Source organism: Leopardus geoffroyi, chromosome C1, assembly GCF_018350155.1.
Source record: "Leopardus geoffroyi isolate Oge1 chromosome C1, O.geoffroyi_Oge1_pat1.0, whole genome shotgun sequence".
Lineage (NCBI taxonomy): Eukaryota > Metazoa > Chordata > Mammalia > Carnivora > Felidae > Leopardus > Leopardus geoffroyi.
The window spans coordinates 38345774-38370614 of record NC_059328.1 but is presented as its reverse complement, the minus strand read 5'-3'; the positions used below and the strand labels follow the sequence as shown (position 1 = coordinate 38370614).

Sequence of the window (24841 nt, the reverse complement as noted above, 5' to 3'; positions counted from 1 at the left end):
ACAAAGAGTTATCTAGGATAGATAGGAAAGACTAATGTAGTTGGCTTTGATAGATTATATGTGCTTTAAATTAATTTTTAAATTTTTTACTACCTGTAGTTTATATATAGATAGATATATCTACATATATTTCTACATATGTCTTCTGCCTAAGTTAACTTTTATTTTGTATATTTAGGATAAATTTATTTACCATACGGCTCCAGTTGAAAAATCACACGGCAGACTGCAAAGCAGAACATCAAGATCACAGAAGAAAAAATCCAAGTCACCTGAGAGAAATAAATATTGCATAAATGCAAAAAACTACGAACAGCCTACAATTTCTTCAAAATCACACTCTCCATCTCCCTACACAAAAAGACGCATGTGTGAGCTATCTGAAGACACCAGGCGGCGGCTGGCCCATTTAAATCTGGGACCCTATGAATTCAAAAAAGAAACAGATAAACCTCCATTTGTGATTAGACATGTATGTGTTCTCTTAAACATTTCCATTGGAAACTGATCTAATCTATTCTTTCACTAAAATATTATTCTTGAAACTTCTTTCACTTCTACCTTCTATTAATAATTTTTTTTTCCTGAACTGTTAGCCTAGCAATCTAAAATGGAAAATTAGCTTAGAGTAAAAGAACATTCTTTTGTCAGTCTTTAAACCTGACAGAGATCAAGTTCCATTATGAATGCCGTGTTAAGTCTTTTAAGTACCCATTTCCTTTCTTCTTATACACTGGACAGTGTAATAACTGTACAAATTGAACTTAGATATAATTGACATTAGGACTAAAATGGCAGAGGAGGGTGTTAAAAGAGGACCAACTTTTCGTTATGAAAAAAGAAGACTCCCTTTTTCTAGCCTTTTTGAAAATTATAATGGCAAGTAAGTTTCCTTTGATATTATGTCCCTTGGATAAACCTTATATAATGGATCTTTGAAGCAAATCATTATTTGATGAGGATGGGAAGGCCTTTGAAAGTGAAGAGAGTTAACTTAGGGTTGTATAGTTCTAATCTTTCCGCACAGAAGCCTTTTGATATGGTTTAAGCTTAGAACTTGTGTTCATGTGATAGTTAAGTAGACTTTGGCTAATTTTAAGAGTCTGTAATATTTCAGAATATGTAATAAAGGACCTTCTTAGAATTCTCATAGTTTCTTGAATTTTTGCAAAGAATTTTTATCTTAAAAGTGTTTCTTTAACAAAGACCTACAAATTAATAAAAATTACTCATGAATATATCTAATAATAGTAATGAACATTAAGGTTTAAGTGCCTGTAGAAGCAAAATGCCTTTTGGGATTATATATAAAGTTATCTCTTTTCTTTAAAAATGTTTATTTATTAATTTTTGAGAGAGGGAGAGAAAGAGAGAGCACGAACAGGGAAGGGGCAGAGAGGGGAGTGAGGGGGAGGAGAGGGAGAATCCCACGCAGTCTCTGTGCTGCCAGCACAAGAGTCTGATACAGGGCTCGGACTCAAGAATCGTGAAGTCATGACCTGAGCCAAAATCAAGAGTTGGACGCTTAACCATCTGAGCCACCTCAGTGTGCCTAAAGTTATTTCTGACTTTAATTCATTTTTTTTTAATTCTAATATGTAAATATAAATGTAAACATGTAAATATGCTCCTTTGATGGTCTAATGGGTTTTTTAAAAGTACACCACCTGAAAGGTTAGTTTTTTGTGTGTGACATCTAAAAAAAAATTAAGTGAATTACATTTAAGCAACATTTCATTCCATTTTTATATTTTGACTATGAATCCTTTATTCTTTTAAACTAACAGATTTAAAAAAAATTTTTTTAATGTTTATATTTATTTTTGAGACAGAGACAGAGCATGAGCAGGGGAGGGACAGAGAGAGAGAGGGAGACACAGAATCCTAAGCAGGCTCCAGGCTCTGAGCTGTCAGCACAGAGCCTGATGCGGGGCTCGAACCCATAACCGTGAGATTATGACCTGAGCCGAAGTCGGACGCTCAACCAACTGAGCCACCCAGGCGCCCCAGTGTAACAGATTTTTTAAATTTTACAATGGTTACTTTTAAATGCAAATATTTTATTGAGATGATTGTGATTACATTTGTCTTATTTCTATAGAATTTGTTTATAGGTTCTGGTCACATTTTTTGTTATTTTTTGAACAATATCCAGATAAGATTTATTTGCTTGTTTGATGGCAGTTTCAGAAAACCTTTAATTTTATGACTGCTTACAGTTGTAAATTATTTTGAAAAGAAAGGATATATTAAATTCTAATCTGAAGGAGGGGCACCTGGGTGGCTCAGTTGGTTAAGCGGCCGACTTCGGCTCATGTCACGATCTCACGGTCCGTGAGTTCGAGCCCCGCGTCGGGCTCTGTGCTGACAGCTCAGAGCCTGGAGCCTGTTTCGGATTCTGTGTCTCCCTCTCTCTCTGACCCTCCCCCGTTCATGCTCTGTCTCTCTCTGTCTCAAAAATAAATAAACGTTAAAAGAAAATTAAAAAAAAATTCTAATCTGAAGGAATAGTAGCATTTTAATTAAAATGCGTATGTACAAAGATAACCAGTAATATTTATTGGGAGTTAGCCACAAAACAAAATTGTTTAGGGAAATAACTGCTCTTGAAATGCTTACTAAATTATTGTTTTTCACATCAGTGTTCAAAATGGAATAATCCTAATCCTGCTTGGTATAAACTTTAATGTTTTTATTTAAGAGATTTCCCTTGCAGCTTTTCAATAGACAGGAAAAAAATGCATACTTCTACGCCTACAGTTAGAAAATTGCTTACATTATTATATAGGAAACTGGAGTTTTCCAGTTGTGTTTGCATAGAGATGTCTCTTTTCCCCCATAACCATTTATGATTTTAAGAGCACTTAACAGGAGTGCCAGGGTGGCTCAGTCAGTTAAGCATCTGACTTCAGTTCACGTCATGATCTTACAGTTCATGGATTCGAGTCCCACGTACTGACAGCTCAGAGCCTGAAGCCTGCTTCGGATTCTGTGTCTCCCTCTCTCTCTGCCTCTCCCCTGCTCACACTCTGTCTCTGTCTCTGTCTCTCTCTCAAAAATAAAACATTAAAATAAATAAATAAATAAATAAATAAATAAATAAATAAATAAATAAAAGCATTTTAACAAATTGATAACATTTTAATTTCATACATGCACATGTAAAAAGTTAATACTTTTAGGAAAGACATTCTAGTTTTACATACATTGTGTGAAAAATAGTCATAAAGAGTAAGGGGCAGTTTCAAGAAGGCAACTAACATGCTCCCAAACTAACTGGCACAACCATTCCAGAAAAGTTAAATGGAATTATTTTCTTTTTCATTTATACAGAATAGGATCTTTTTTTTTTCTGTTGTGGTCAATTACTTGTAACATAAAATTTACCATTTCAACCATTTTAAAGTATATGATTTAGTGGCATTAAATGCATTCATATTGTGCAACTGTCACTCCTATCTAGTTCCAGAACTTTTTCATCATCCCAAACAGAAACCCTGTACTCATTAAGTATTCACTCACCATTTCTCCCTTTCCTCAGCCCCTGGCAGCCATTAATCTACTTTCTATCAGGAAGTAGATTTTCCTCTTCTGTCATTTCACCTAAGTGGAATCCTACAAAATGTAGACTTTTCTGTCTGGCTTTTTCTATTTAGCACAGTGTTTTCTTTCATTCATGGTATAGCATGTATCAGTACTTGATCCTTTTTTGGTCGACTAATATTTCATCGTATGGACATGTACCGCATTTTGTTTTTCCGGTCATCTGTTGATGGATGGGCTTTTTTCACCTTTGGGTTATGTGCATAGTGCTTCTAGGCATGTTAATACACAAGTTTCAACTTGAGTACCTGTTTTAGTGCCTATTGTTTTAATACCTAGGAGTGGAATTGCTGGGTCACATGGTATGTGCTATGCATGTTTCTAACTTGTTGAGAAATTGTCAAACTGTTTTCCACAGTGGCAGTCCCATTTTACCTTGTCCCCAGCAGTGTTTCAGGCTTTACTTTATCCACCTTCTCACTAACACTTATTATTTTGTTTTGTTTTGTTTTTATTATAGCCATCCTAGGGGGTGTGGAGTGGTCTCTCAGTGTGGGTTTTTTTTTTTCTCATTGTGGTTTTGATTTAAATTTCCTGATAAGTAATGATCTTGAGCATCTTTTCATGTGCTTGTTAGGCATTTCTGTATTTCCTTTGGAGAAACATTCATTCAGGTCCTTTGTCCATTTTTAATTGGGTTGTTTATCTTTTTGTTGTTGAATTGTAAATTTTCTTTATATATTAGGGTTCTAGATACTTATATAATTTATAAATATTTGTCTTTTCACTCTCCTTTTTAAAAATTAATTTTTTTAGATTATGGTAAGATATACACAATATAAAATTTACTATTTTAATCATTTTTAAGTGATTAAGTGAAACTGTATTCCTACCTTAACATATACTCCTTAGTTTGTGGAAAAGATTTGGGAAGCACCATAGTTAAAACTCAAGTATAACTCAGTGGTGTTAAGTATGTTTATATCATGAAGTAGTATCTTTCACTATGATTTTGATTTGCATTTCCCTAATGATTAGTGATATCGAACATTTTTTCTTGTGTTTATTAGTCATTTGTATATCTTTTGGAGAAATGTGTATTTAAGTTCTCTGCTCACTTTTAATTGAGGGTTTTTTTTTTTTAAGTTGTAGAAGTTTCTTCATATATTTTGGATATTAATGCCTTAATAGATAATTATTTGCAAGTTACTTTTATTCCAAGGGTTGCTTTTCACTCTCTTAATATCGTCCTTTTAATGTACTAAGTTTTTAATTTTGATGAATAGAGCTATCTTTTTTATTATTTACATCACTCTGACTTTTTTATTCTTCATTAGAAAACATGCTTAACTGTTATTAACTGTAGGCTATGAAGCACTCCGCATGCTGGGCTCTGAACACAGCCAAATAATGACACTGTTTGGATTCAACATCTATATAAGTAGCAAATGTGGCAAATTTTTAAATGTGGCAAAATAGATTCCTCTTTTTGTAACTTTGTAATGGAAAGCCACCTACACAATGGGGTAGTGGGCATTTTAGCTATAAATCTGTTCGTTTGAAAGTAGACTCAGTATATAGAGATTTCTGAAGTTTAATTTCAATTTTATTTAAACATGAACAGCAAAATACTCAACTAAGCTCTGGCTTTGGGATATGCCTGAACCATAATAGGCACTGTCACATTAACCTGATGACTAATAGTCTATGTACTTGAGTTGATTTTCTGGTGCCATGAGACTGGAAGAACATTTAAGTTCTTTTTGACTTTATGAAATCCTTCTTCTTCTAGGTCGACCCTTCAAGTCCCAGGGCTGATGCTTTATTTGGTTCTTCAGGCAGAGACTGTGAAAGAGATGGATGGTCCAGGATGCACAATGGTAAGCTAAAAGTTATTTCTCGGGGCGCCTGGGTGGCGCAGTCGGTTAAGCGTCCGACTTCAGCCAGGTCATGATCTTGCGGTCCGTGAGTTCGAGCCCCGCGTCGGGCTCTGGGCTGATGGCTCAGAGCCTGGAGCCTGTTTCAGATTCTGTGTCTTCCTCTCTCTCTGCCCCTCCCCCGTTCATGCTCTGTCTCTCTCTGTCCCAAAAATAAATAAACGTTGGAAAAAAAAAAAAAAAGTTATTTCTCTTCATTGCTTTACTTGCCTTGGCTACAGTCAAGCCTTTAACTTGACATCAGTGAACTAAAATAGAACCTTTGCTGTATTATTGGGTAGTAAGGCATATGCTACTTTTTTTACAACTTGTGGGACACCCATATAGGTACTTTAAAAATAATAGAATTTTTGTGCTGCTATAAACTAATCTCTCTCTTTGAGATTCAACATACAGAGTAGCATATTAAAGACTAATACCTTTTAGTGGAAAAAAAAAACAACTTGATTTTGTTTTGCTCAACAATTTCTAAAATTATTTGACTATGGAACTATTTTCCTACCTTAACATATACCCCTTAGTTTGTAGAAAAGATTTAGGAAGCACCATAGTAAAAAGTTCAAGGTTATGGGTTTTAGACATAAAATTACACATATATTTGAATACTTGCTCTGTCACTTATTTATAGATTGGGCATTCTTGAACAAATCATTTTAGCTACTTTGATAATCAGTATATTAAAGAATGAAGAGGGGCGCCTGGGTGGCTCAGTCGGTTAAGCATCTGACTTTGGCTCAGGTCACGATCTCACGGTTTGTGGGTTTGAGCCCTGCATTGGGCTCTGTGCTGACAGCTCAGAGCCTGGAGCCTGCTTCAGAATCTGTGTCTCCCTTTCTCTCTGCCCCTCCCTGGCTCATGCTGTGTCTCTCTGTCCTCCCAAAAATAAATAAATAAAAACATTAAAAAAAAAAAAAAAAAAGAGTGAAGATAACCCAGTAAATGTGAGCATGTAAAATGCCCTAGCACACAGGCCTTAGTAAATTTCAGCTGTCAATATAATAATTATTTATTATTATATTTAGGAAGAGATAATGTCTTTTATGTTTAATTTGTAAGAATCTTTTTTATCGTAGGCCCTGGTTCTAAGGGTTAGATAAATTACTACTTAAGTTCAATGTGATAATGAAGATGACTTTTAGGAAGAAGATTAAATAGTATTTTATAATTAGGGATATTTGAGTGTCATATCTATAGTCATTGACTGGTCAGTCAGCAACATTCCCCAGCAGCCTTTAAGTGAATTCATTACACAGTGAGGAAGGCATAGAAAAAGAAAAATGAGACAGAGTGAAAAAAAACACAATCATAACTTATAGTGAGCTCCCATCTCTTTCTGTTTCTAAACTGTAGTGTATAATCTCTCTCTCTCTTTCCCTTTTTAATGTTGAAATGAAACATTCTTCTCTGAGAACATGCAGAATTTGTGCTCATTTATTTAGCTTTTTTAGCGTTAACAGGGAGATAGATGTGGTAATCAATAAGTCTTTTATTACCATGGTAGCAGATTATATGAAATTAGGAACAGATGTTATACTTTGTTTCCCCTCTTGGAAGAAATTTATGGCCATGGAAAATAAGGTTTAAGAAAATTGAAAATAACTCCAATGTAGATGTTTCTTTGGAAGATGTTTTTAGAATGCACTGAAGCGTCTGATGTCTCTTGACAATTATATTTGCCAGCAGAACTGTTAAAGTTTCAGTGACTTTTGATCGACGCAGCCAGCTACCTATGTGAAGTACAATCAGAGAGGTCATTAGTGAGGTCCGCATTTTTTCCTTTAACTTTCTATTTAGACATAATTTCAGACTTAAAGAAAAGTTGAAATAATATAAAAGATCCCCATTATACCCTTCAGAATCCTCAAATGTTAATATTTGCTTTCCCTCTTCCTCTCTATCTCCTTCCCCTCCCTGCCTCCATATCTGTATGTATGTTTGTGTATTAACTTTCTTTTGACAAGTACATTGCTATGGACAGAATTGTGTCCCTCCAAGATTTTTATGCTGAAACTCTAACCCTAAATGTGCTGGTATTTGGAGATAGGGCCTTTGGAAGGTAATTACATTTAGATAAGGTTAGGAGGTTGGGGCTGTCATGATAGGATCAATGCCCTTATAAGAAGAGAAACCAGAGATCTTGCTTTTTCTCTCTGCCTTGTGAGGACACAGGCAGTAGGTAGATGGCTACCTTCAAGCCAGAGCCAGAGCTCTTCATGGAACCTGACTGCACTGGCACCTGGATTTCAGACTTCCAGCCTCCAGAACGGAGAGATAGATGTCTGTTGTGTAATCCCTTTGGTCTGTGGCATTTTGTCATGGCAGCCCGAGGAGACTCATACAGATATTATCTTATGTGATGCAATTATGAAAAGCAGAAAATTAACAGTGATATAATAATAATAATAATAATAATAATAATAATAATAATAGGCTAATCTATAAACCTAAATCACATTTGGCCGCTTGTCCTAATAATATCTTTATAGCAAAAGAAATTCCACATCACGCATGGCCTTAAGTCGCCGTGTGTCTTTAGTTTTCTTTAAAATGGATCAGTTCTTATCTTTTTTTGTGTTTGACATTGATAATTTTGAAGAGTTCAGGACAGTTATTTGATAGAATGTCTCTCAATTTGGGTTTGTTTGATTTTTCCTCATGATTAGATTTAGGTTATTCATTCCCCCGAGAATAGAACAGAAGCGATGCGTGCAACATGCCAGGAAGTATGTCACATTGCTTTGTTACTGGTGATATTCATTTGCTTACTTAATTAAGATGGGGTCTGCTAGATTTCTCTGTCACAAAGGTGCTATTTCTTCTCTTTGTAATTAATGGGGAGATACTCTGAGACTATTATATCCTGTTACTCCTCAACTTTGACCCCTGTAGCATATACTGATGATTCTTGCTTGAAATAATTTATTACTGGAAAGTTTGCCAAACAGTGATTTTTAAAAATTCTATTCTTTGTACATTTATTACTTGTCTTTTAAAGAAAGGGTTTTTCCATTTCATTTCTCTACTTTAAAGTCCCTATTCTTTTGACTGCCTTTTTTTTCCCCCCTTTCTGACAATTGAGTGGTTGTGTTTTGGGGTCTCATCCACTATTTAAATACATGTGGGAATTTCTTATGATAGAGTCTCTTAAGAAAGAGTGAATTTTCACTAATGACTAATATTACTTTAATGGAAATTCTTTTTTTTTTTTAATTTTTTTTTAACGTTTATTTATTTTTGAGACAGAGAGAGACACAGCATGAACGGGGGAGGGGCAGAGAGAGAGGGAGACACAGAATCGGAAGCAGGCTCCAGGCTCTGAGCCATCAGCCCAGAGCCCGACGCAGGGCTCGAACTCGCGGACCACGAGATCATGACCTGAGCTGAAGTCGGACGCTTAACCAACTAAGCCACCCAGGCGCCCCTCTTTAATGGAAATTCTTAAACATTTTCTTGCCAAATTATCTTGCCTAAAAATTTTTAAGTTTTTATAGGATACCATTTCACCACCATTGACTATTTTAGTCATCATAATAATTGCGTGAGGATGAATTTAACTATATTTGATCAAGAAAAATGACAGAGAGGCCTGGACAGGTTAAGTGGCTTATTAAAGAGTTCCAGAACAGCCCTGGTCAGTCTGGGGTCCAGGGCTTCTCACCACAACTTCCTTCCTCCCACCCTCCTACTACTTTCTCTACTTCCACTCAGGTGTTTTGTTTTGTTTTTAAGATACATTTTTCAAGCACATTTTTTCTTTCTTTGGCATTTCCATAGTGGATCATTCTAATTGTAATTTGTGCAGTCCCTTTGAAGAGATGCAACATGTCTTGTGCTGCAAGAATGTTTCTAAGCTTTATCTAATCATTGATGTTTTTGAAAAGGAAATTGAAGGCATCATCCTGGTCCCTTTTTTATTTGCTTGGAATTTGAAAAGCCGTTAGATTCTGTCTCCTCCTTGGAGGAAACTTCTCTTATTACCTTCATTTGAAGATTCTTTTCTGAGTTTCATTTCTACCTAAAATTGTAATCCTTTATGAGCTTTCACTAATCCCTATGTTTGATGGTTTTTGTTTGTAAAATAAATTGGAAATTACATTCCAAATCCTAATATGTCATAATTTGAATAGATAGCAATAAATGGTAACATTTTACTGTTCTGAGTAAAATAGCATATCATCATCATGTTTATACTTATTAACAAAATATTTTGTTTTGTCTTTAATTACATGTGTGCCTCCTCCTCTCATAGACCAGTGGGCATCTGAACTGTGGCATTTTTGGGAACTCCTTTTTTAGTTTCTTCATTTCTCTATTATTTATTAAACATCTTTAACAGCTTTAGTAAGCTATACCTTATAGATCATAAAATTCAGCTGTTTTGAGCACAAAACTGAAGGATTTTGAATTTGCACCATTGTAAAATCTCCACAATCCATTTTTAGAATATTTTAATCATCCAAAAGAGTTTCCTCATACCCATTGGCAGTAAATGTATATTCCCAACCTGAGTCCCTGGATTGTTTCCACTTTTTGGCTATTATGGAGGATGCTATTTTGAACGTTTGCATTGAAGTCTTTGCATAGATACATCATTCTATTTCTTTGGAATAGATACCTAGGAATGGAATTGCCAGTTCATCTGGTAAATTTATGTTTAACTTTTTAAGAAATGGCGAACTGTTTTCCAACATGACTGTACCATTTTCCATTCCCACCGGCAGTGTATGATGGTCCAATTTCTCCACATCTTTGACAACACTTGTTATTCCCTTTGTCTCACTGCAATTGTAATTTATATTTAACGAATAGCATTTAATGTTTTCTTCATGTGCTTATTAGGTATTTATTTATCTTTTTTGATGACCATCACCCTTCCAATCACTGATAAGTTTGCTGTTTGCTAAACTTCAGACAAGAAAAAAATAGTGAGGGGGAAAGTCTGAGACTTTTGCTACTGAGACTTCAGACAAAATTAGTAATAAGAAAGATGAGAACATCAGAGGTCAGAGTAAACAGTTTCCGGTCAATGTATCACAAGTGAACCAGAGATAGAAAACACATGTTATGTGTCTTTCCTTTTTAGAAGGTTGGATCCCCTGAGGGATATTAAATGCTGGTTTTATTTTATAAAGCTGGACTTCTTAGCTTTGCTTCCAGTAATAGAGACTGGCATATAGCAAATGCATGGCTGTGTGCTCCATGAAGATTCACAGGAGAGCAGAAGCCAACCTTAGGGTGTTGTGTGGGCATTGGGATAGCAGTAGGGTAATTGCTGATAAAGGACTCCAGGGGCATGCTCTTTGAAGGTTCATAGGTACACATATTTGTCAACAGGAATGTTTTGCAATAGAGTAGCACTAACTACCAGAATGGAGTTCAATTCCTTGAAATTAGGAAAAAGGAAGATGATAGTACCCTTCAACGTAGGATAGTATACAGGTTGCCAAGATAGGGATTGACTCATAGGGAACACATGTTGGCAGTAACCATCAGAATGGGGCTCAAGAATTAAGTTGATAGAAGGAATTAGCTGATACAGAGTTGCAAGCTCTGCACATGCAGATAAATAAATAAAGCAAGCACAAAGCTTGCTTAAGCAAGCACATGCATGTGTGCAAGCTCTCTGGTGTCTCTTCTTATAAGGGCACTCTTTCTACCATGAGGGACCTACCTTTGTGACCAGTCTAATCCTAATGACTACCCAAAAGTCCCATCTCCACATACCATCACCTTCAACATATCAATTTTGGGAGGTTATAGCATTTAGTTCATAACACCTATTTCATGAGGTTATTAGAGAATCAAATAATAGTTAACATTTATTGCATGTGTATTTTCTGCTGGCCTCTATTTTAAGTACTACTATTTTATTGGTTAGTTAAGATAACCTCAAGAATGTTAGAAACTATTATTTTACAGATGAAGAGGTTTAAAGAAGTAAAGTCAAAGTTGGTCAAGATCACACACACACATCACATTACACGCACTAATCTGAATTAGCTTTTAATTTTTCTTCATAGTTTTCTTAAGTGTGGCCCATGCATTAAGGTCCAGGTTAGCTTTCTCGTACTTTAGGAATTTTTTTCTGATTGCTTTAGTTTTGAGAGATTTATCTCTGATAGGACTTACTAATTGCATTAATTGCTTGTACCATTCTGACTTCACCTCTTCTTATATGATGCTGTTATTCAACTTTGTATAACTTAACCCAAGTAAAGTACAAGCATTTTAGGACTGTGGGCCATGACTTTTTATGTCCTTTATCTTCTGCTTTTAGAAGATAGTTAGTGAGTAATTATTGGTAAGAGTGATTTAGAGCAAACATTGGGAACCTCAGTAACAGCTTGATTTCTAAAAATAAAAAAGTTACAAATCTGTCGTATTAGGGTAAGTTTATAAATGTTTTAATACACTGATACTTTTCATATTACATTAGCTGCAAGAAAGAACATATACCAAGTACGGAAATTATTACCTTAATTTTCAAAGTTAACATGTGTGGAGAATTAGGTTCATTATGTCCTTATTCTTTTATTTCTCCTGCTCCTGTGGCCATGCTGTACATTATTAGACTTTATGGAAGAGGAGTTGAGATGGGATTTATTTTATTTGTAATTTTGAAAAGCTCTTGAAGTAAGTTGAGTCTTACTGAATTACATGGTGAAATTGGCCTTGTGTGAAAGACATTGATGTTTCAGCTATTCTCTATGATGATTCAGGACACTTGGAAAACAAACAAGATCTTGTGCCGTAAAAGATAGGTGATTAATTGACTGAACATAGACTAGGTCTCTCTATAGTCTTTTTTTTTTTTTGATATGATGGCACGGGAAAGTAAAATATAGAATGTTAGAGTGCTTTTGACTAGAATGTATGAGAAGTGGTGGTCATGATGTGCTTGAATGTCAATATATAGAGATTATAGTAGTTAAATGTTGACTTCTTTAAGCAATGAGTAAAAACCCAAAATCTGCATGTGTAATATAGTGGTCCTTACCCTGGGAGAGATTTAGAATAGTTTTATAATCCACTTTGTTGCAGATACTGTGCTAGAAACTTTTATAAACTGTGTAATTTAATCATTACTATGACTCTGTGAAGCAAAGTAGCCATTGTCTTCATACTTTTTAAAAAAAAAATTTTTTTTAACGTTTATTTATTTTTGAGACAGAGAGAGACAGAGCATGAGTGGGGGGAGGGTCAGAGAGAGAGAGGGAGACACAGAATCTGAAGCAGGATCCAGGCTCTGAGCTGTCAGCACAGAGCCCGACGGGGGGCTTGAACTCACGGACCGCGAGATCACGACCTGAGCCGAAGTCGGACGCTCAACCGACTGAGCCACCCAGGCGCCCCATCTTCATACTTTTAAAATGAGGAATGAAACACAGATTAATTCTATAACTTGATCAAGGCAATATGTTCGATAAGTGGTAGAGTCAGAAATTGCAGCTAGGCTTGTTGACTTAGAATTTGACAGTAATGATGTTGATGATGGTGTTAATAATAGTAGCTAACATTTATTTTAATGCCTTACATGTGATCTCTAATATAATATTTAAAGCAAATTATGATGAGATAGATGAGGAATCTGAGACTTAGAAAGGTTGAATAATGAGGCTGAAGTTATGCAAGAGGTGCTGGGGACTGGACCATAATGCAGATCTATTTGTCAGCAAGGTCTATACGCTTATGCTACCACATGAGCTACCACACTCTGAAGCCGGTCCTGTTTCCATTATACTCACTCAAATCAAGCATGGACTCACATACAGTTTGATAATATCTATCAAATATATACATTCAAATTATATTTTGTCATAAACTGGTTTATCAATTAAAGATTATCCATTTCATATAGGCAAATTGGATTAGCAACAAAAAAATTATTCCGGTCTATATTCTGATATATCCTACTCTAATGAAAATAGTATTTGTGAAATCACTTAATTATTGAAGAACTGATACAGATTTTTAAAATAAAGTTTATTTATTTTGAGAGAGAGGGAGCACAAGCATGCACAAGCAGGGGAGGGGCAAAGAGACAGGGAGTGAGAATCCCAAGCAGACTCCATGCTGCCAGCACAGAGCCCCATGTGGGGCTTGATCCCACAAACTGTGAGATCATGACCCAAGCTAAAATCGAGTCAGATGCCTAACTGTAGGAGCCACCCAGGTGCCCCAAGAACTGATACAGATTTTAACTTGTGTTATATCACCTGTACTTATATAACATTGTTAATGGACTTTAAGGTATTTCTGAAAACTGCTGTATGAAATTATAATCATAGAAATAGAATTGCAAAAACCAAAAATGAACCCAAATTTTCTTCTTTTTAGTATGGAATATTTATTGTTTAATTCTTTGATACACCCTTTTACAGATCATTCTCATCTTGGTTGCTACCGACCCAAGGATTATAAGGTATGTAGTATAAATTACTGAATGGTAATTCTCCTGGCTTCACATAAAAGCATATGTACATTATTTATATGTGTAGTCAAAGATTATCATAATCATTTCGTCGAGAAAATATACAAACAGTAATTGTCATATCATGGAATATCATTATTTTGGCTACATTGTTAAGTGGTAGAATCGACTTTTCATTGACTGTCTTACTGTAACAGTTTGTGGCTTTTGATTATTCATTTAGATTAATTACTTATTAAATGTGTTTGTGTATGTATATGTATATATGTGTGTGAGAGAGACCTAGAGAAATTGATTGTAACTTTTAGTAATACCTCACACAGTACTGTTTCTTTTTTTTTTTTTTTAATTTTTTTTTAACGTTTATTTATTTTTGAGACAGAGAGAGACAGAGCATGAATGGGGGAGGGTCAGAGAGAGAGAGAGAGAGAGAGAGGGAGACAGAGAATCTGAAACAGGCTTCAGGCTCTGAGCTGTCAGCACAGAGCCCGATGCGGGGCTTGAACTCACGGACCGCGAGATCATGACCTGAGCCGAAGTTGGCCGCTTAACCGAGCCACCCAGGCGCCCCCACACAGTACTGTTTCTAAACTTCAGTCATCTGTAGAGCATCCTTATAATTTTTACAGGATCTCCATGCAATTTATGCTATTCTCTTTAAATTCACTTTTGTATTTATCTCACTATTATAAATGAAAAATCAGTATCCTATGTTTTAAATGGATGATAGTCCTAAAGGATACAATGAACAAAACAATGTTACTAAGTTCAGGCTAGATAACAGTTGTTTTCCAAAGGCTTGGAGGCATGTTCTCTATTTCTTAAAATGAGATAAGCAGTGATAGGTGTGGAAGACACAACAATAACTAACTGAAAGAGAATTGAAAAGATAATACATTTTTTTCTTTGTAATTCAGTGTAATTTAGTGTATGTCCATGTGCCATGTAAAATAATCTTGTATATCATCTAAAATCACTTGGGGTACCATATTAAATTATCTGCTATACCACTCGTAGTTTGTGTCCTCCATTTTGAGAAGCATTGTCTCAGAGTTTGTCGTTTCTCTTCCTAAGTGAAAGCTTCTTGATAAGGCGTGTCATTGTATTTGAGAAAACAACAAAAACAAAAAAATCATAACTTTCCTTACAATATCTTTGCTTATTTATTTGAAAATAATTTATTTTGTGCTTACTGGCACTGAATAGCATAGTTTGAGTACTTTGCCAGGCTTTGAGCATGATAAAAGAACTATGGAACAGTTAAGTAATGAGTCAAGGCACTGTCTGACTAAAGGCTCACATCTAACAGTATCATAATTATGTAGACGGAACTTTATAAAAATTCATTCTAGGTACTAAATTGAAATTATTGACAATGGAGAGTGGGACATTTTTTATTTTTGACAAGTTTCCAGGTGGTTTTGATGCAGTTCTCTTGGCCATCAATCCAAATTTTGGCATTTGAGAACCACTAGTATGACTATGAATATAATAGCATTTGTATTGGTGGAACTGACCTTTGTATAGCATTTATGTATAGTTGTGCATAATTCACCTGATGCAGACCTGCTCTGTTATGTGGAATATATTCAAACACACACACACACACACACACACACACACACACACACACACACACTCATGTACATGCACACTGATGTGTGTTATATATGTGTATGTGCACACACATGTAAGTCAAAAAGTATAATATTCATTGTCTTGTATGGGGCTCAGGGAAGTCACTTTAGTTGGCCTACTTAAGGGATAAGCCTGTCTTTGTACATTTCCTTCAAGTTATGCTTCACGATTTATAATTATATATTTATTTTCATCTTTATTTGCATCTTTGTTTAAAATCCGCTTGTTTTACTAATCTCTAAGTTCCAGGATGATAGGGACCTTATTGATCTAGTTTATCGATAATTGCTAGTACCTAGCATATTATCTGATGTATGGTGTGGATTCCTAAAAATGTGTATTGTGTGAGTGGATTATTAACAGAAAATAAGCAAACCAAATATATAAAAATACAGAATGAAGAGACAGGGATAAAGTTACAGGTTACCAGTATTTATCCTAAAGTAACTATATGTTGGCTTATAAAGTAAGCTGTATGTTGGCTGGTCCATTTAAAGTTGGGTGTATATGTTTGCAATCTTCTTTTCCAAATGAATTCTTTGAAAGAACTGAACTTCTTAATTCTGTCCCACTTTCACCTCTGGATTCTTTACTTTTAGGGTTAGAGTAGAAATTGATCATTCATACTACCCTTGTAAGGCAGTGGGTGGTAAGTAAGGTCACAGGATTATTTTCGTATTTAAGGGGTAGATTTTCATAGAAATGTATATATAGTCTTGAGCACTGCTATCTTCTCTATGGAAAGAATAAAGGCTCTTCTTATAGGCACATAGTAGCTGGTTAATAAATATTCAGGTAGTAGAGCACTTGGATTTCTACAAGGAAAAATGTCATAAATGTGGGAGTGCTTGCAAAAAAATTTCTAGAAAAATGGAACTTTGCCTAAATTCTGTTGAGAACTATATTTTGCATAGGCAAGAGAAGGAAAGCAATGCGGAAACATCTTGGGATTTGGAATAAGTGCAGTGTCCTGGGAGAAAAGAGAAACTACTAGTCTCGTTTGAGTGGAAGGTGTATACTGAGGGATATTGGCTTTTTAACATCCTTATTTTCTATTTTCCTACTTTTCTTTATCTTTTAAATCTGCTGCTTCCCTTTTTAATATTTGTAGTTGCTTGGTCATTGTATATTCTTTTGGCCAAACTCAACTCTCTTTACCCTGAATGCATTATAACCAGCTGTTCTCATAACCACTCCTGTTCTTTTAGTTTCATGTCTCCTCTGTTCTACCATCATTCCACCTGAATCATTGGCTGCTTCTCTCCCCATGTGTACTTCCATGTGCCTGTGTATAATAGGCATTCATTTAATACACTGGTTCTCAGTAGACATTGTACCACTCTCAAGGTGGCATTTTAGACATTAACAGGGACTGTTATTACAGTCATTGAGGGGAAGTACTCTTAATATTTGATGATCAGGGACATGAGGTATTCTACCAATAATGGGACCGTTCCAAACAATGAGGAATTCTTATGTCCTACATGGCTTTCAGCTGTTTCACCAACCATAATGGAGGTGAAAAACATGTTCATAATTATTAGAACCAGTCTAACTCTACATAAAACAAGAGTACCTTTACATTGTTTTGAGATACAGAATATATTGTAGGAATACAAATATATTATAAAGATTATACTTTGTTTTGTTAAAAATATATGGTGTAGTATTATACCATGATGAAGTGTACAGCAGCTTATTTATTTTCCTGGTTTTCTTGTATGGAATGGCTTATGATCTTCTTACATTTTATTAATATCTTTTTAAATGTTCATTTATTTTTGAGAGAGAGAGAGAGAGAGAGAGAGAGAGAGAGAGCGTGAGCAGGGTAGGGGCAGAGAGAGAGAGAGAAGGAAACAGAGAATACCAAGCTTGCAGTACAGAGCCCGATGCAGGGCTTGAACTCACGAACTGTGAGATCCTGACCTGAGCCAAAGTCAAGAGTTGGATGCTCAACCGACTGAGCCGCCCAGGCTCCCCATGATCTACTTACATTTTAAAACTTCAAACTTATTGGGGCGCCTGGGTGGCTCAGTCGGTTGAGTGTCTGACTTTGGCTCAGGTCATGATCTCTCTGGGTTTGTGAGTTTGAGCCCCATGTCGGGCTCTGTGCTGACAGCTCAGAGCCTGGAGCCTCCTTCAGATTCTGTGTCTCCTCCTCTCTCTGCCCCACTCATGCTCTGTCTCTCTCTGTCTCTCAATAATAAATAAATGTTAAAAAGAATTTTTTTTTCAACTTCAAACTTATTTATGTGAGTGCAAACATCCTTTATATTTTTTAGAATAGTCATACTTGGCATTTATGTATTGAAGTGTGTATTTTAAGCCATGTTCCATAGGGGTGCCTGGGAGGCTCCATTGGTTAAGCGCCGGACTTCAGCTCAGGTCATGATCTCACGGTTTGTGAGTTGGATCCCCATGTCAGGCTCTGTGCTGACAGCTCAGAGCCTGGAGCCTGCTTCGGATTCTGTGTCTCCCTCTCTCTCTGCCCCTCCCCCACTCTCACTCTGTCTCTCAAAAATAAATAAACATTAAAAAAAATTAAGTCATGTTCCATTAATTTCTCTATACTACAATTAAGGCAATTCATTGATTTATTTTTTTGGAAAGCGGGTATGTAAGAAGTTACATTTTTATTTTTTTAATTTTTAAAAATATTTTTAAGTTTAGTTTTATTTATTTTTGAGAGAGGGAGAGAGAGAGCAAGCAGGGGAGGGGCAGAGAGAGAGGGAGACAGAATCCCAAGTAGGCTCCACACTGTCTGCACAGAGCCCGATGTGGGGCTTGAACTCACAAACTATGAGATCAGACCTAAGCCGAAATCAAACCAACTGAGCTACCCAGGCACTCCATAAGTTACATTAAAAAAAAATTTTTTTTAAATGTTTATTTATTTCTGAGACAGAGACCGAGCACGAGTGAGGGAGGGGCAGAGAGAGAGGGAGACACAGAATCAGAAGCAGACTCCAGGCTCTGAGCTGTCAGCACAGAGCCCAACGCGGGGCTCAAACTCACAAACCGTGAGATCATGACCTGAGCTGAAGTCGGTCGCTCAACCGACTGAGCCACCCAGGTGCCCCTGTAAGTTACATTTTTAATACGTTTAATATCGGTATATAAAAGACGGCAATACAAAGTATTCATTTTTAACATGAGGGCTGTCTTAGTTTGGGCTACCGTAATAAATACCATAGACTGGGTGCCTTAAACAACAGAAATTTGTTTTCTCACAGTTCTGGAGGCTGGACAGTAGAAAAGCTCTGGGTGCCAGGCATTCTGGTATCTTGTGAGAGCTCTCTTCCTAGCTTGCAGACAGCTGCTTTTCACTGCATCCTCACATAGCAGAGAGAGTGAGAGTGTGTGTGCACATGTGAGCACAAAGTCTGGGGTCTCCTTATGAGAGCGCCAATCCTTTCAGATTGGAACCTCACCTATGTGACCTCATTGAACCTTACTTAATTCCTTACTTCAAATGCAGTCGCAGTGGGAGTTAGAGCTTTGACATAGGAATTTTGGGGAGACACAGTTCTGTCCTTTGCAGGGGCTTTTGGACTAAAGGTTGAAAAATCAATGATGCCATGTATAATCAGTATCTGAATAAATGAATGGCTGTATATCTAATAACAGAATATTTCTGGAAAGCTTTATAGAACCCATTTTACTTGGGCCTTTAAAAATACATCCTTTCTAGCTTCAGTTTGGCCTTCAGTGCTGCTTGATCATTTTGTTCTCTTGTTGATTCTATAACATAGTCTAGACTTTCTAAGTTCTACTTCTCATTTTCTATACATGACTTCATATTCTACTTCGTCAAAGAAAATGTCAGTTGTGGATGGAATTTTTCTCAGTTGTCTTCATCTCTACTTCAGTCTTCCTATTAATCTCCACTTTGTTTTTCCTTCTACTCTGCCTTCTTAATCATGCGAACACCTTTGCATTTATTTTGACCATAAAACATAATAATAAAAAACAACTTAAATTTGTATAATGGGTTCCAATGTTAAAGCTTTTCATATTTATTATATAATTGGATTATATGCAGACTTCTAAATTGAACAGGAATTTTTACCCCCATCTTAAATGACAGAAAACAAATTTTGCAAATCTGAGAAAGAGCTCAGTCTGCACCCCTGTGTCTTTATCATCCTCTCTCCCTCCTTTCACTGTTAGACATTCAAGTGAACATTGCTTCCATTTTTTTATCCATTACTCCTAAACTATTTGGAGACAATGAATTTTATGAGAACTCTCAAAACTGAAGAGCCCTTCTGTTTCTTTAAAAGAGATAGGAAATCACCTTTGTGGAATTGAAGAAGCAGACCTTGCTTTAGGCAAAATTGTGAAATACACGTGGGATGTATGGTTGATTTCTGGTAGCCTTAACATCACTTTTAACATCCTCACATGCCTTAGCATTGTCTTATTACACTGGGTGCCTCTTTCATTTGGCAGAATATGGATTTTATATGTCTTCCTAAACTCGTGAAAGTAAATTTAATGTTTTGATAGCTAGGTGTGTGGTATCTGGTGGATACTTAACTCGTGTTTCAATTTATGAATGAATATCACATCAAAGTCAGAGTTTTCTGCTTAGATTTTTGTATTGCCTATAATCTGGCTGCTCCTACTTCTTGTGTTCCCATTATGTCGTCACTGTCTTTCTTATCTAGGTCATGTCTACATTTCTACTTCTGGATTTTAACTCACTCAATGTATTAGGGTAATGCCAGATGTTCTGAAACTTTACTATTACAATGTTTTAACACAACGTAAGTTTTATTTCTCATTAACAGTCCAGTGCATCTGTTTCTTAAAAGCCTGGAAGTGCTCTAAGTCACTTATGTTCCATTGACAAGAACTGGTCACGTGGCCATATCTAGAAGCACAGGGAGGAGAGTGGCTAGTAAGTAGGGATCCTGAGTAGGCAGCCAATTCCCACTAATCTTATGCTTCATAAGAGGGGACACAAATTTTAGTGGACAGCTAACCATATCTGACACAGTCTGCCCCTCTGGCCCCCAAATATCTTTGCATACCTTTCTTCCCTCACATAGAACATAATCATGTCCTCCTCGAGAAAGACCACTCAGAGTTCCCTGCAGTCACTTGAATGTAGCTTGAAGGCCAGGATCTTGAGGTGATGGACAGGCTAGTCCATCAGATGTAGATAGGACTTCTTATGATCCGGTTACCTGTGAATTGGCATGATCTCTCCCCTATCTCACATTCCCACCCTACCTGAATGCCATTTCTAATCTACTTTGTTAGAGCAGGAGCAGGATAGCTGGGGACCTGGGTGCCCTGACTTGAACAAGGGAAAACTAGAGGGTAAAGAGGAGTTCTCAGTCTGCAACAGTGCTGAATCCTGCCAGGTGAGCTTTGTGAATACCTTGCTGCCCTGACAGCAGAGGTATTTCTTTGCATAGACATTGGTGAAATTATGTTGCTTAGAATAGTAACTGTATGACTTAAAATTATAGTGTGAATAGGTGTAAGAAGCTTGAATCTAACTTGGAGGGGACATGGACCTAAATGGAAACCAATATACAAGTCTGGTAATGTTGGTCCGTGTGCCGCTTGCATGCTTTGTGTCTTGTGCCCCAACCTAGCGGTTGTCTCAAATGGGAGACCTGACAAGTCTGCACTTCTAGGAGGATGGAAGGTTTGGAAGCAATCTCTTCTACAGCAGTTTTTTCCCATGGAGAGAACAAGGAAACACTGAAGAAGTTTTCATGATACTTTGACAAGTGACCCACGGCAGAGTTTTTATTATGAGGATTGTGGTGTGATGAGAATTTCAGAGCCTGCTCATCCATGGGCCTAACTCGAGGATGGATTTGGTAGCTCGACATTTTTTCATTTTCCTATGATCTTCTTCTCACAGACTCACAACAAAAAGTCACAAAGATAGAGATATATTAGTATTGTTGATAAAAAGACAGACATCCACCGGGATACAAATTTTCCAATCCGATCATATAATGACAAGATTAGTAAAGGGTTCTGCATCCTAGGAGACGAAGTAACTAAGCACTTGGGAAGTTTAACAAAAGGAAATCAGAGCCCAGACTCAACACCAAAGTTCATTCACCTTACTACTGCAGTCAGAGACTCACAGTAGGGAAGCTCACGAAGTCTCAGAAGAGTACAATTTCTAAGTTGAAGGTTTTAGCTGTGGCAGCATGTGGGTGTCTATTTATATCTTAGTAGACTGTTAGGATTGTCAACTGCCAACTCACCAAAACCACCAGAATAACTAAATAATCTGTTGATATCAAGCAGAGCTGAGTTTCTGACATAATGCTTTAAGGTAGCGCCACCACTTGGACAGTCTGAGTAGTGTCTCTGAAAGGAGAGGGTTAGGGGCAGATATGTATAGGGTTTTGGGGTCTGAGCTCCAGTGTTTTAAGGTAGGGCTTTTAATGAGGGAATCTAATTGACAAAGTTTGTGATATAAAAGTTTGGGATTAATGAACACAAAGATTGGGTTCTTAAAGCGAGTCTTGATAAGTAAACACTTGATTTGATAAGGAAGAATTTGTCCAGTTGAGTGATCTTTTCTTCTGAGAAGGGAATTATTTGCCCAGATTAAGCATCTGTTGTTTCAAGAAGAGAGCTGATTGATGATTGAGCAGACCGTTTGTTCAGGTAAATGATTTATGGGAATGTCCTGAAGCAAATGATGGTATTTACTGGTTTGTAGCATTGTTTTCTTGGGCAAGAATTTCCTTGAACTCATGGTAAAGTCACATTGAGGTAGGTGGGTCTCAGTTCTTAGATCTGATATTTAAGCCATGTGAATGCAGGTGGTCTCAGTTCTCACGTGTCTCAGTAAAGATATGTATGCTTTTCCATTAATCTGTTACACATAGTTAGATTTATTCCTAGAAACCTTATAGTTTTGGTTCCTACTGTAAATAGGAATGTAATGTAAACTACATTTTTTGTGTGTTTTACTGATATATAGGTTTGAAGCTGATTTTGTATAACATTTTTGTCATATTCTTGAATTTTTTAATAGAAGAAACTGTCATTTGCGAAATGAATTTTATTTATGCCATTCGAGATATTTCTTTGTCTTAACTTTCTAATATCTTCAGTACAGTGTGAATAAAAGTGGTGATAGGGGACGTGGCAGGGACAGTTACTGCTTATTGGCTGTTCGTATCCTCTTCCAGCTTTTCAAGCCCTTTTGCAGTTATTTAGGACCTACTCTAGCCGATGGGCTATGAATGAAAGTTATGTGGATCCCTTCCAGGGTGAAGCATAGATGAATTGATCTGAACCCTCTCTTGTTTCAGTGACAATGAGGCCTCACGTTCTAGATCATACAGCTGTAAGTTGCTCAGTGTGTCTCATCAAAACAGTTCTTAGACAGTTTTTGTAAAGTGTAATTTTTCTTGCTAACCTCTGTTACCATAAAGCACGGGGAAAAATGAACTTTATTATGTTAAGCCACTGATTTTCAAATTTAATTTGCTACTGCAGCATAGCCTAGTACAGTGTTTTCTTGTCTTGATCCTGTCTTTGATAGATAGGATCATGTCTGAGGTTTCACACCTATGAATGTTATTTGCAGTAGATTTTTGTTAAATATCCTTTTGCAAGTTAACTAAGTTCCTTTTGAGATTTCTTGTTTGCAAAGAATATTTTTTAATTATGAATGGGTGTTGAATATTATCAAACGGATTTTTTTCAGCATCTATTGATTTGATACTGATTTTTTTCATAGTGAATTAATAGATTTTCTAATGCTCACCTATCTTTGTATTCTTTGAATAAACCCAACTTGGTCATGTTATATATATATATTTTTAACATTACTGAATTTAATTTGTTAATATTTTATTTAACACTTTCCCACATATGGTTTCTAGTGAGGGTGGTCTGTAATTACCCTTCTACTTTCCATGAGTGGTTTGGTAGCATTATTATGATCACATCATAAAATTAATTGGGTATGCTTTCTTTCTTCTTTGAGAACAGTTTGTCAGTTTGTTCCTGAGGTCTGTAGTTTGGGTTGGTAGTAAATCAAATTTTGAGACCATCTTCTGTGAGACTTTCCTTTCAGGCATCCTGGGAGGCTTGGGCTCTGGAGTTTTCCACTTGAGAGATCTGCCGTAGATCTCTCATGTGTCACTAGCCTGAGACACCCTCACTTAATAGCTATTTAACTTTGCTTCAGTTTCCTCTCCTATGAAGTGGACAGAATCAAAATATTTCATAAGGTTGTTGTGGCGATTAAACAAGTTATTTATATAAATGCATAGAACAGTGGTCTAAGAAGGGAACCCTCCATACACACACATACACACAAGGATTGATCTATTTAGGAATTACTTATCATTTTCATTGCATTTTTTTGGAATTTCTTGAATTCTCTCCAGTGTAAAGAAAGTACATCTTTCTAAAACCAATCCAGATAGCTGAGCATATGGATTTTTAAACTGGGTAAGATAGGAATTGATTATTCACTTGAAATAGGATTCACTAAGGAATGTTCTTGGCAAAACTGAGAAATTGCTTCTCTCTCTTTTGAATGAGAACCATACTTTCTTCTTATCATCCTAAAAGTAGTACCTATACTGCACTTTCCCCCTACAATCTTTAGTCTCAACTACTTCCCAGCTAATTCCATTAGAATTATTTGTATTTGTTTCTTAAATTTTATGCTCCATGACAAAAAAGTTTTAGAGCATGGTGTTTATACCAGGCATTAAGTCAGTTCAACAGATACTTGTTGGATAAGTGATTTCCTGTTTCCCATTATACTCAGTAGTTAATTATTCCTTCTATTAATTGGACCTTGAAGTTCCCATAAAATTTTATGGCCATAAATATGACTTATCAGCTTATCATGTAAACAACTTTTCAGGAATCTTATTTCATAAGTATGGTATAACCAAACCATTATATATCACAAATTTGAGAAGTGTGTCATTTGTATAATTGCATATATGGAATTACAATGAATTTTGTGTATGAAACTTTTCTACTTGTAACAGTTTTAGAGTGGTTTAAAAATACTAGATTTTTTATCTCAATACATTTTAACATTTGTAATGTTGGAATTGTTACATACTGGAGATCTTAGAACAGACATTTAAAGATTTCCATAAATGTAAAAAGAAAAAGAGGGGCGCCTGGGTGGCGCAGTCGGTTAAGCGTCCGACTTCAGCCAGGTCACGATCTTGCGGTCCGTGAGTTCGAGCCCCGCGTCGGGCTCTGGGCTGATGGCTCAGAGCCTGGAGCCTGTTTCCGATTCTGTGTCTCCCTCTCTCTCTGCCCCTCC

At 36.3% G+C, this 24841-nt stretch overlaps 1 protein-coding gene across 2 annotated transcripts in view; it reads left to right on the top strand.

Moving 5' to 3' along the window:
* Positions 1-24841, top strand: part of SPATA6 (spermatogenesis associated 6) — a 142122-nt gene that overhangs the window by 67509 nt on the left and 49772 nt on the right. For both annotated transcript variants that reach the window (XM_045477298.1, XM_045477295.1), the window contains exons 7-9: positions 179-472; positions 5336-5423; positions 13862-13902. In XM_045477298.1, the coding sequence (XP_045333254.1) occupies positions 179-472; positions 5336-5423; positions 13862-13902 (423 nt within the window). The remainder of the gene's footprint in view (positions 1-178; positions 473-5335; positions 5424-13861; positions 13903-24841) is intronic.